Source organism: Canariomyces notabilis (assembly GCF_033297395.1).
Source record: "Canariomyces notabilis strain CBS 508.74 unplaced genomic scaffold N656scaffold_13, whole genome shotgun sequence".
NCBI lineage: Eukaryota > Fungi > Ascomycota > Sordariomycetes > Sordariales > Chaetomiaceae > Canariomyces > Canariomyces notabilis.
The window spans coordinates 492,425-504,307 of NW_027041835.1; the positions used below are offsets into that span (position 1 = coordinate 492,425).

The 11,883-nt window shown below is 55.0% G+C and overlaps 6 protein-coding genes across 6 annotated transcripts; 3 read left to right on the forward strand and 3 right to left on the reverse strand.

The window, feature by feature from the left end:
- Positions 1–30: 30 nt before the first annotated feature.
- Positions 31–912, reverse strand: N656DRAFT_790084 (uncharacterized protein; the record flags this gene model as incomplete). The annotated part of the gene is made up of 3 exons (XM_064816844.1): positions 31–604; positions 662–727; positions 776–912. The coding sequence occupies 3 exons, from the start codon at positions 910–912 to the stop codon at positions 31–33; spliced, it is 777 nt and encodes a 258-aa protein (XP_064669502.1).
- A 703-nt stretch (positions 913–1,615) lies between these two features.
- N656DRAFT_837446 (uncharacterized protein) lies at positions 1,616–2,549 on the forward strand (the record flags this gene model as incomplete). Its single annotated transcript, XM_064818828.1, has 2 exons — positions 1,616–2,138; positions 2,196–2,549. The coding sequence occupies exons 1-2, from the start codon at positions 1,962–1,964 to the stop codon at positions 2,547–2,549; spliced, it is 531 nt and encodes a 176-aa protein (XP_064669503.1). The 5' UTR covers positions 1,616–1,961.
- A 202-nt stretch (positions 2,550–2,751) lies between these two features.
- Positions 2,752–3,363, reverse strand: N656DRAFT_780072 (uncharacterized protein). Its single transcript, XM_064815310.1, has one exon. The coding sequence runs from the start codon at positions 3,331–3,333 to the stop codon at positions 3,115–3,117; it is 219 nt and encodes a 72-aa protein (XP_064669504.1). The 5' UTR covers positions 3,334–3,363; the 3' UTR covers positions 2,752–3,114.
- Positions 3,364–3,382: 19 nt separating this feature from the next.
- N656DRAFT_780073 (glycoside hydrolase family 16 protein) lies at positions 3,383–5,529 on the forward strand. Its single transcript, XM_064815311.1, has 3 exons — positions 3,383–3,947; positions 4,009–4,935; positions 5,031–5,529. The coding sequence occupies exons 1-3, from the start codon at positions 3,839–3,841 to the stop codon at positions 5,108–5,110; spliced, it is 1,116 nt and encodes a 371-aa protein (XP_064669505.1). The 5' UTR covers positions 3,383–3,838; the 3' UTR covers positions 5,111–5,529.
- A 19-nt stretch (positions 5,530–5,548) lies between these two features.
- Positions 5,549–9,399, reverse strand: N656DRAFT_130502 (uncharacterized protein). Its single transcript, XM_064808580.1, has 5 exons — positions 9,027–9,399; positions 8,600–8,814; positions 6,917–8,536; positions 6,171–6,863; positions 5,549–6,108 (listed from the first exon to the last, which is right to left on the reverse strand). The coding sequence occupies exons 1-5, from the start codon at positions 9,079–9,081 to the stop codon at positions 5,968–5,970; spliced, it is 2,724 nt and encodes a 907-aa protein (XP_064669506.1). The 5' UTR covers positions 9,082–9,399; the 3' UTR covers positions 5,549–5,967.
- A 437-nt stretch (positions 9,400–9,836) lies between these two features.
- On the forward strand, positions 9,837–11,549 carry N656DRAFT_780075 (ATP synthase gamma chain mitochondrial precursor). Its single transcript, XM_064815312.1, has 4 exons — positions 9,837–9,963; positions 10,155–10,735; positions 10,795–10,928; positions 10,992–11,549. The coding sequence occupies exons 1-4, from the start codon at positions 9,908–9,910 to the stop codon at positions 11,118–11,120; spliced, it is 900 nt and encodes a 299-aa protein (XP_064669507.1). The 5' UTR covers positions 9,837–9,907; the 3' UTR covers positions 11,121–11,549.
- The last annotated feature ends 334 nt before the right edge of the window (positions 11,550–11,883 follow it).

An 11,883-nucleotide genomic window follows, 5' to 3' on the forward strand; every position in this document is an offset into this window, starting at 1 on the left:
GTCTGTCCGGCGTCTCATCTCTCACTTGGATTAGAGCAAAGGACGTCTTGACTCCACCGTCCCAATCTCCGAATCAGAATCTGGGTCCGAGTCCAAGCCGCCACCAGGCTCTTGGCTGTTCACAGCATGAGTCTCTTCTGGGCAGGCCTGGCCCGGCGAGGTATCCTGGGCGAAAAAGCGACGTATGCTGGAGTCCCAATGTGGTTGGACTTGACCTTCAACACTAGACAGCGACAGTCCGGTGCCTGTTGTGGTCGTCCGTTGGGAAGTCCTAGACGATGGCCCATAGCGGCCAAAATATAAAGGATTGAAACGGTTGGACTCGAGCGCGGGCACGGGCGCCTGCGGGCTGAGAATAGTCCTTAGGGACAACTCTGAGCGCTCACCAATTGAGACGCCAGAGAAATCGCACTCGCTATTGGCAGCAATCGAGAGCCGGCCCGGCGCCATGTGCTGTGCCATTTTGTGGAGGGCGACTGTGATCAGGCTCGACGCAACAATAAAAAGCGGCAGCCAGGGTATAAGCTCCTTTCTCGATGACCCGGATGACAGCACTGCGACGATTAGAAGCAGGATGGCCACGGCCGCCGTGAATGGTCCGAATCTGGACGGTGGGGTCAGCAAGCGTCCCGGAGCTGAAGGTTCTCCGGGCGGCCATCACCTAACGAATGGCTGAAGATGGAGAGCATGGAAGGCGAGCGCCGTAATGACGAATATAGCGAGCGTGCTGGATTCGGGTCAGTGCCCCTCCCGACATGAGGCTGCTGGTCCTTACACAAATCGAAATGGGAGTCCCTCTGCATTGGCGAGAGGGAAGAGAATAGCGGTGCCGATCATTCCACCACAGGACATGACCTTGAGCGCATGGCGGAGGTCATTAGCTGGGGATCTGGGGCGTGACGCAGGATCCATAGCGATGGTGCTTTGTCGCCCTGCGGAAATGGAATATCTATCTCTTCTTCGCCGCTGGCTGCTCGAGACGATGAGGGTACGCTGTTGAGTATTTCTGCCCAAACAAATGGGCAAAGTGATGCCGTAGCGGAGTTTGATGAGCGGGTAGCAAATGATAATAAGGAGCGAAGGTCAGTGAATGACTACTTGGCAAAGGTAGGCTGGGAGGGCGTGGTGTAAATAGAGTCTAGCCCCACCAGGTGTGCGGTTGTCATCGATAGGCTTCGGCATCTTTCTCTGGGACCATGGGTATTGTACCTATCGCTGTTGCTGCGCCCTCTCGAACACTCGCGAAGTTGCGGTCTGCATCAGAGAGCTGCCGCGCAAGAAACTGCGGGGAAGGGCCAATTGCGAAAAACGCGAGCAGGGAGCTCGAACTGATGTGGCTGCTCTGCAATTCGTTCGACTAGAGAGCGGGCCGAGATATCGAGCAGTGGCAACAGGAACTGCGATGTTTCAATTGTGGGCGAATTGGTTCGCCGTGGTCCGCATGGTCCGCAAAGAGCCCCTTCGAATGCGGCTCAGCGCTGCCTCACGATGGGATTGGTTCAACAGCTCAGAAGCTCGGTGAGTGCTGTCAGCCCGCCAGTCAGCCTTGGTTTCGACGAGGCAACGGGCTCGCGCCCAACCAGTCGCCTTGGGCTGGAACTGCATGGGTGACGATATGTAGGCCCGTCGACGGCTGCTTAAGGCACACTTCCGAATTCGAGCAGCTGCATGCATCCCGTGCAGGGACAAGGTGCGGTTTGCCGGGCGAATTGGCTGTGTAACTAACAACGGCTCCGAATAGCAAAGCATGAGATCTCTGCATCGCATCCTGAGGTCGTCAGATCAGACCGGAGTTGCGGAGGGATAAAGGACGCCCGCCAGGTGGTATTTATTAGGCCTCCCACCCAGGGCCGGAGAGAAAAGTGTCGAGGCTGCTTTGGAAACCTGGCGGGCCAGCATCCAAACTCCCCCCTGGCAAAGACCCCGAGGCGCCTTTTCCCTGATAGCCACTCATTACCCCAATGGATCCACGGCTGCTAGTATGCTGCTCGTATCAAGAGGACAGCAAGACGCGACGAGACTCAGGGCATCGGTGTTGGGCATCCGAGACGCTTGAGATCGGCATAGCTGCTCTTTGCAGTTTCGTGACGTGGGAGTACACAATTCAAAATGAGGGGTCTCGAGAATACAATGACAGAGTCGGTACCAGGCCGTCCGCGCTGCCGTATAGGATCTGGCTAACCCCCTGGCGTCAGTTACCCGGGCAGCATATCGTGGAAAAGCATGCCGACGGTTCCATCTTCCGACCATCTCCTAGCCTCCTGCTCTTTTCCTGTCTGGTCTTCGGCTGCTGTGTCTCCTCATTCACGCACCGGCGACAAACCGAGGATCAGTACCAGGCTGTCGTTTATGTCGTTCTCCTCGCAGGCGCTGCCGTTGCTGGGTACGCAGTTGGAGCAGACGTGCACCTGATACTCCTGGGATATCTTCCTTGGGCAACATGTGCAGCCATGGCCCTCAGCATCTCAGGCCATGGTCTCTATCGGTGGCTACAACGCGATTCCAGACCTGCCCAAGGAGACGAGGAGAAGGTGCCGCTTATGGGTTGAGTCCAAGGGACGACAGAGAATGGTCAATTGTTTATGGGTAGACCTGTCTTGTGATCCCGGGGCAGTGGCGCTGTTGCGCACCTGGGATTCGCGGTAAGGCTGGGGATTAACCATTGCCTCCAAAGCGAGTGCAGGAAGGTAGGTATACGATGCGAAAGTGGCCAAGTGCCGCAGGACGGGGACTGAAGCTCAAATTGTGCATAGACCTCAATGGCTCCGGAGGACAGGAAATGGGTGCCCAGCGGTGCTCGAGATGATAACGTCTCCTTTGTGTCCGTAGTATTTCCTCGGGGGACGCTGAAACCAGTCCTGCTTGAGAGTTTCTGGAAGTCTGGGCAAGCTTGACATCTCTATTTCTGGCCTCTTCGGATATCAGAACTTCGCGTCTCGTGTATTTCGTTAGCTCTGAGGAGAGTTTGGCCAAATCTTGAATATGGCTTTGGTGACCTGATGAATCTCAAAGGGGTCAGTTCGAAAGCAACGAGAACCTCAGCCCCAATATGAAAAGTTTGACGGAAAGTGAATCAAAGCCATGAACAAGCTTGTAACTCGTAATTGGATGACATCAGAGACAATCCAATTGCAAGTTTAAAGACGCATTAGCAAATATCCAATGCCATGGTTCGCCATGGTCTCTGTTTTGGAGGTTGATCTTTGCATACGGAGCATGCAAGAAAGGCGGGAGCTGGATGGAAGCAAGGATGTGGGTCTGCTGCGCTGCCAAGTGCCAAGCTAAGGTGCCAAGTGCCCACCAGCCACCAGCCACCCTAGCAGAGCTCAGCATCCCCACACTGCGCTTAGTTAGCTTTCTGATCCCACCAAACATGGAAACCGTTCTCCCAACCACCTCGAAATCTTAGGTACACAATCGCCAGCGTCACTGGCACCCAATCCCGAAACCCAAGAGCGCCAAATATCCACATCGTGGATGACGACTACGTTAGCACAAGATAATCTGGAGGTTGGGAGAGAATCCTTTCCAAGGCTTTGACAGCGTTTCTTTTGCGCATTTAGCCCCATAAAACCGGGAGCCTGCACCACCATGCGCTGCATCGCCCCGAGCTTGTTAATAGACCTCGATACTCCGTACTTGTATAGAGTTTCATTCTAGAACGGTACTTATCTGAGACAAGATACGAAGAACTTTCCCAGTCCATATAACCTATCCCGGCCACAAGGCAATTTCTAAGACGACGGGCCTCAAGTTTCTGAGTTCTGACCGAGCATTTGATCTCATACATTATTTTCCTCAACCCACTGTCAGGGTCAAGTGCAAAGCATCAGCCGAAATGTTGCTCTCCAGGAGATGGAGAGCACTCCTAGCAACAACAACTGCCGCACTGCTCAACGGAGCGGCATTTGCGCAGACGTGGTCAGCATGCAACCCCTTATCATCAAGTAAGTCGTTTGAAACCCAAGCAGCTGAGCTGAGGAGCCAGACTAACCCAACCTTTTCTAGCAAGTTGCCCAGCCGACACAGCGCTGGGCATGACAGTAAACGTTGACTTCACCAAAGGCGAGGTCAACTCGTTCGTGGCGAGCGGGGGAACGCCAACCTACGGCAGCGACGGCGTAACCTTCAGCGTTGCCCGATCAGGAGACGCTCCGCAACTAACCAGCGTCTTCTACATCATGTTTGGCCGCGTCGAGGTGACCATGAAGGCCGCCCCGGGTGCCGGGATTGTCAGCTCACTGGTGCTTCTCTCCGACACGCTGGACGAGATCGACATGGAATGGCTCGGCGCCGACGACAGCGAGGTGCAGACAAACTACTTCAGCAAGGGCCAGACCACGACATACAACCGCGGCCAGTTCAACCCGGCGCCCAACAACCAAGCCCAGTTCATCACGTACACCATCGACTGGACCGCGGAGCGCATCGTGTGGTACGTCGGCGGCACCGTCGTGCGCACCCTCACCTACGACGAGGCCGCCGGCCAGTACCCGCAGACGCCCATGCAGGTCAAGTTCGGCGCGTGGTCCGGCGGTGACCCGGCCAACCCGCCGGGGACGATCGAGTGGGCCCGGGGGCCGACCGACTACTCCAAGGGGCCCTTTTCGATGCATGTGCGGTCCGCCATCATCACCGACTACTCGACTGGCAAGAAGTACACATACAGCGACACGTCCGGGACCTGGCAGTCGATCCGGTCCGAGGGCGGCGAGATCAACGGCAACCTGGGCAATGCCAACCCCGTTACCGTGACAGCCAGCGCGACGGCCGCCGCGACCAACTCGCTCTCTCCAACCATCCCTCCCGGCGGCATCGGCGCCGGCAGCGCGACGACAAGCAGCTCAACGACAAGGTCGTCGACCGGCCCCATCCCGGACGGCTGGATCTTGACCTCGGACGGCAAAATCGTACCTGTAGGTTCCAGCACCGTAAGTACGTACCGTTCTATACCCCTCAGCGCCATTCCTATGCAGTAATTACTCTGCCCCCCTTTTTTAAGGTGATGATTAACTCTCCTGCTGGTCCAGACGCCCCCAACAGCATCCTTCTCCTCGCCACCCCCTTCTGCCTCATCCTTGGCACCTTCGCAGCCTACTACAGGCTTTGAGCATGGGCGCACGACGTTCACGACTGCCACCACGGCACCCGTAGCAGGGCCAGCGGAAACAGCGGCTCCTCCTGCAAACTGGGCAGTGGCAGCGAGTCCTCACTTCGCTGTGGGGGTCATTGCCGGTGCTTTCCAGTTGTTGATGTTCTGTCTGTTGTAGCAGGCGGCATTTCTGAATTCATTGGGCTTGGCGTTGCATTCCAAGGCGTTTGGAGCGTAGAGATAGGACGGGACTGGAATGGCAGGTATATAATTTCGAGTGCATATATTCTCGCGGCATGAACTGGTCGAGATAGGGAGGCCGTACTCTTAGTTGCGGCTCAAGACGGGGCATAGGCTCGCTACGGTTTCGGAATTCGACCCCTGGCCATATTGATAGGTGCTTAAGCAGATACATACATAATACGTCAATACCATGGTCACAGCGATTCAAGACTCGGTTGAGTCAGATGTGAAGACGATCTATTGAGGATAAGCTCTAACCCATCGCTTCTCTTCGTGATAGCTTCCTATGCTTTCGCAATGATAACAGCAAACCCACACTACCAGTATGCGAAGCGATGATGATGGCCATCCGGCAATCGCACTGGCTTTGAAGGCAGATGCAGCTGATCGCCTTGGGCTACCGAATCGCTAGGGTAGCAGGTTCCAAGATTCCCTTCGTGAATGCCGCTCATGAGTTGCCCAACCGGCCCGATATTCGAGCGCAGATCCTTTGGGCAATGTATGTAGCTGAACTAACGCTGTGACTGTCCCCTTCCTATCATGGGGATTTCCGCCATCGAGGCCCAAGCGTCGCGGGCTTTGGTATACAGAGAACCGTACAAAAATATGTGCGATGGTCGAATGTACCACGCTCAGAATTCCCACGAGTCGTCGTTACCCACCGATTGGATGGCCCAGTTGAATTTATCACGGAGCGTCTTGGAGAAGAACTTCTCAATCGGTACCTTAAACCTGTTCGAGAAGGCAACGGTGAGACGCGGGTCGATGTAGTTCTGGATACACTGTCAGTAGGCAAACTCTCTGGTTGTTTTACAAATAGGGAGAGGTGACTGACGATTTTTGAGGTACCCAGGGCAACCTCTTTGTTGCCCTCGCGATCGGCACATTGCAGCTCGAGCGTCTTGATGCGCTCGTCCAGCTTGTCGATCGCCGCCATCAACTTCTCGACCGTAGGACTCTTGCCCTCGGCCTCCACTTTTCCTGTCTTGTTCTCCTTCTTGAACTTAGCCTCGAGCTCTGTGGCTGCCTTCATCCGCTCCTTAAGCTCTTTCTCAGGCATTGGGTTGCCACCTTCAGCAACGAGCTTCTCGTTGTCTTTTTCAAACTTCTTTTTGATCTTGGCTTTCTGCTCCTCGACAAGGAATTGCTGATGCTGCTCGATCCACGCCTGGTCCAGGTCCTTGTCGAGTTCGAAAAACTCGGCACCCTTCTTCTTCTTGAGCTTAGGGTCCACATCGAGCATCATCATTTTGGTGCGCCATTTCTGATACCTCAAGCCTTTGATGCGGTCCCCGAGTTTCTCCATCTGCGCCTCGTGAGCGGCGCCGACAGTCCGCTTGTGGTTGCAGAGGATGGCCACCTCACGATTGCAGTCGTTGTACAGCTTGATCTTTTCCTGGATCGATGTATTGTCGTTTTTGAGTTTCTTGAGAAGCTGTGACATGGTCCACGAGGCGTTGTAGGTACGGAACACCTTTGCTGTAAGACCGGGCATGTAGCTCGACAGGTGCTTGTTCAATTGAGAAGTCTGCGAAGGATGTCAGCGAGAGGCTTGTTTTGGAATCATAGGATCAAACTTACGGTCAACCTATCAAAAATGTCGTCACCGTCCTCCTTTGGCGGCTTCTTGAACATCTTCAGGTTCTTGAAAACCTGCCGGTCCACCTGAACTTCATTGTAGAAGCGGATGCTGTCTTTGCCCAAGAAGTCGAAGATAACGGTGTTAGGCTCTCTGAGGGTGACATGCTCGTATTTCAACGAGCAGCAACCAACGGTTTCAGCCTCGTTTTCCGTGTCCTTCTCGTTACCGGCTCTTAGGGCGAACTTGTCAATCAAGTACATGGCGGTTGCCCGCTGTCGGTCCGCCATGACCTCGCTTTTGAGCTCCCTTGTGTAGTCGGCGCGGATACGGTCGATGTGCTTCTTGAGCTCGCGGGCCTTTTCGAATTTTTTGTAATCGGCTTGGCCCTTGATGGCGCTGTTGGCTGCCAGCATCACGTATTTGTAATTGCCATTGACGTTCTCTTGCCACATGGCCAGCCAAGTCGCCTTGTTATCATGCTGAACGGCCTTCCACTTGTGCCCGGGCGGAGGATCGGGGACTTTGGCCTCTTTGCCGATATTGATGGTGACTTGCTCGGGCATAACCCGCTTCTTCACCATGCCAGTCTTTGGATGCTCACCGCGGCCGCGGAAAAGACCCGGTGGTTCGACACGGAAGTTACCCACCTTCTCCTTCCGACCGTCCCATTTGCAGTACATGTAGGGCGCTTCAAGCTTCTCCTTCTCAGCCTTCTCGGCCTTCTTCTCAGCAGCGGGGCGCGCCTTCTTGGCCTCGCTGATGGCTCTATAATGCTGGAAAATCTTGGTGAAATCGAGCTTCTTGAATTCCTTGATTTCAACCGGGTCGCCGTTCAAATCCTTGGCGCCGCCGGTTTTTTGGAGGATATCTTTGAAATCGTGAAAGAAGTTTTTCTGGAAGACGGGATTCTCGACGTTTTGTGTTGAGTGAAGCATGGAGCCAAAAAATGTCGCCACTTCTTCAGCATCCACGTGCAGTTGGACGGGCTTACCATCGTAGTACAGCTTCACGTCCTTGGGCAAAGGCTCGTATGGAGGAGCGAAGAGCACACCGTTGTGCTCCAGCGTGGTCCACTTGATTGTGTCGTCTTCCTTCTTGGGTGCGTCCCACCATCGGTATTCCTCCTCTTCCTCGTCATCACTGTTCTCCTTGGACTCCTCCTTCTCGAACTTGGCTTCTTTCTTGACAGCAGCAGCTTTGGTCGTCTTTGCAGGCGTGGCCGCCTTCTTTGCCTTCTTGGCAATGGGCACATCAGAATCCGACTCAGGTTCCTTCTTGACGCCGTTTGCCTTCTTGGCGGAGGAAACTCCGTTCGATTGCCGTTTCTTGGGTTTCGAGAGAGGCTCATCATCAGATTCCTCCTTGGTAACCTTCTTGGCAGCAGCATTCTTGACCTTGGCATCAGAGCGGATGGCTTTGGCTTCTTTCGCGGCGGCTTTCTCAATGTTCGCTTTCCTCTGAGCTAGCTTGGTCCCCAGAGGCTGCTCATCATCGGATGATTCGACTGTCGCCGTCTCATTGATGGAGGGGGGCAGCTTAACGCCGTTCTTCTTTTTGGCGATTGGCTCATCGTCGCTATCGGATCCTGCTTTCTTATGCTTAGACTTTTGGCGTTTGGCCTGCAACAGTCAGTTCACATTCTGTCTGTCTGACTCTTCTGGCGCACGTGTGGTTTATCCTACCAAGGGTGCGCCATCGTCGCTGTCAGATTCGGCTCTGTAATTGACTTTGCCGGTCGAGCTGCGGGACTTGCGCTTAGCAGCACCGCCAGGAGTTGAGTCAATGTCCATCGCTTCATCAACGGGACCGTGGCGAACTGATACGCCCGGGGGCAGGGGGCGAGCCTTGGAGTCGGACTTGTCCATCTCGCGGTCGGCCTGAGGCGAGATGTTGGGAGCTGAGGCTGCGGGGGAGATTAGAATGTTAGCAGTGCTACCTGGCCACAATAGCATTCATTTAGGGAATGTCTGATGGTAGGCAGGCAGGTGCGACGCTGGGGGCTGACGAGCCCAAACCGGCTTACCACGGCCCAGCGCCGAGTATTACGAGATCAAGTGTGAAAGAGAGCGTTCAGAGGAGGCAACGAACAAAGCAAAATATTCGACTCACAGTGGCCATTGGTTCTCGCCAGAGGCATATCATCATCGGAACTATCGGAAGCCATGATGGCTGCACGAGACTGCTTCGCTCTTGTGGTCGGGGCGGCGCAACGCGGCGCAGTGAAAGCCGGTGAGAATCGCGCGGAACCGAGTGAAAGGCAGGGCCGAAAAAGAGATCGAGATTGGCTCGATGAAACCTCTTCTTGTGAGAAGGAGGCGGGTGAAAATTGCAGTAAAAGGCTCCCCGGAAATTAGACAAAGGCGATGAAGAAGGCAGAGAGAATGGTTGGGGCGGAAGGGACCGAGGGAAGGAAGGAAGGCAGGCAGAGGAAGGGGAAAGAAAGGGAAAAAAAGAGAGGGGATTCAGCAGTAACGAACTTGGGGCGATGAACGAGGTTAAAGATAATCTTCGGTACTCCACCCGCTTTAAGCCTTAAACGTAGCTGCAGCCAGTAACTTCACTGATCCAAGTCGCGACTGACCAGGGCTCAGCGTGTGGCACGACTGGTCCGGCGTCGCCAAGACTCCACTGGAACAGCCAGCGCAGGCCTAGCCAGCACCTGACTAAGCCAATGGAGTGCAGTCAGTCGAGTTTCTGAGGTGAGATGGAGCTGTCTGCCTCGTGCTTGCCCCGTGCTGAGTGGTGACCAGTCGCCAGCTGCCGGGAAAACGGGTGGGCGGGGCCGCAACTGAGAGCCATCCATGGAATGGAAGCGGAAAGCAAGTGGAGCCAACCTCAGCAAACCTCTCACTGCCAATTGCAGAAGTGCCTCTCTACCGTATCCATCACCACTTCCCCGATCAATTGACGCCAGCACACACCACTGTGGTCAATCGGGGCCACAGCCAGCCAGAGACGGTTTTTTCCGAATATTTGCAGCACTTTCCGCCATGCTGTCAAGGGCTGCCCGACCGGCCTTGAGAGCCGGCGCTACCGTCTCGTCCCGGTACGTGTCTTTCCCTAGCTCCGGGCTTTTCCTCATTTCAGTTTGAGCTCCCAATGACGGAGGGCGGCGATGGTTGGGTCGGAGGAGGGGATTAGGGAGCGTTGTGGTTGTCAGGTTACGGCAACAGAGTGCACAGAGGAGGATGCCGATACGAGAGAAAGCCCGTACTGACAGACGCCCCGAAACCGCAGAGCGGTAGCTCCGAGCACGGCCACCTTCGCAACGCTGCGTGAGATCGAGGGCCGCCTCAAGTCGATTCGCAACATTGAGAAGATCACCAACACGATGAAGATTGTGGCTTCGACCAAGCTGACGCGCGCGCAGCGCGCCATGGCCGACTCGCGCAAGTACGGCGAGACGAGCAACGAGGTGTACGAGTCGGCCGAGACTAAGCCGCTTGAGGGCGAGGGCAAGAAGAAGCTCCTGGTGGTGTGCAGCTCCGACAAGGGTCTTTGCGGTGGTGTCCACTCGGGTCTGTCGCGATACATTCGCCGGAGGGCTACCGAGAACCCCAACTTCGACCTCGTGATCCTGGGCGAGAAGTGCAGGTCCCAGCTGCAGCGCACCAACGCCAAGGACATCGTCCTGAACTTCGCTGGCGTAGGCAAGGACATCCCAACCTTTGCCGAGGCCCAGGCCGTTGCGGACCAGATCGTCACGCTTCCTGGCGACTACTCCGACATCGAGATTGTCTACAACAGGTTCATCAACGCCACGAGCTACGAGCCCACCGTCATTTCGGCCTTTTCTGAGGAGGCTTTTGCCGCGTCTCGTATGTTTGGATAGCGTTCTACATGTCCCCGCCAAGCGCCAGCTAATTGTTCGATCTAGCCAACTTCTCCGCCTTCGAGGTTGACGAGGAGCTGCTCTCCAACCTGCGTGAGTACGCGCTCGCCAACTCGCTCTACTGGGCTCTGTCCGAGGGCCACGCCTGCGAAATCTCCGCTCGCCGCAACGCCATGGATGTAAGCATCTCGTATCATCGTCTCCGCCATCCGTGCTGCATTTCTGACGTCTTATCCCTGCAGAACGCCTCCAAGAACGCTGGTGAAATGATCAACAAGTACCAGATTCTTTTCAACCGCACCCGCCAGGCCGTCATTACTGGCGAACTGGTTGAAATCATCACTGGTGCTACCGCCTCAGAGGACATGTAAACACGTTAAAAGCGCGCGATTTAATGGCCTGTAGACGAAGAGTGTGTAGATGGAGTAGCAGCAGTGAGGGGGAATTCCGCGGTTGCGGCGCGGAGGCTTGGTGTCTTCCTTCTTAGACCCGCCCAACGATAAGCTAGAGCGCCCAGGAGGACAGAGACGGTTTCCTTTGTACCAAGTAGCAAGAGTCCTCGCAATCCAGCATGCGGCCCTCGCAGTGTATGTACCAACGCCTTTCGGAATACAAAGTTCCTTGCATGTACCAAATCGAACTTGAGAATTGAAGTATCCCCTCTTTGCCTGGTGTTTCTGCGGTCTGGCACCGTCAACAAATCCGTAGTTTGATCATGATAGGTAGAATCGGTGTATGGCTTTCTTGATGTATCCTAGCCACAAGAGTCAAAGTTATGCATGGAGATACCACAGTCTGACCTCGACTGACTCCGAGGCGGGAAGTGAGAGCGGAAGCCTTTGGTGCACTTCATCATGGCACACACGCAGAGTCATGTTCATAGCATGTCCCAACATAATAAAAGATATGGCTCGCCCATGTATCCGTAACCTGTAACATATCTGCTTTCGGAAAAAAAAACCCCAATACACATGAGTACTTGACCCCGAAAGCCTATCCCTACACACAAGTTACCTTAAGTTATTACCTGGCATTGCGTAAGTATCGAGAGACGCAAGAGACCCAGGGGCTACAAACTCACTTGATGCCATGCCCAACCACCACAGCGCCGGGACGCCCACCAGCGATGATATA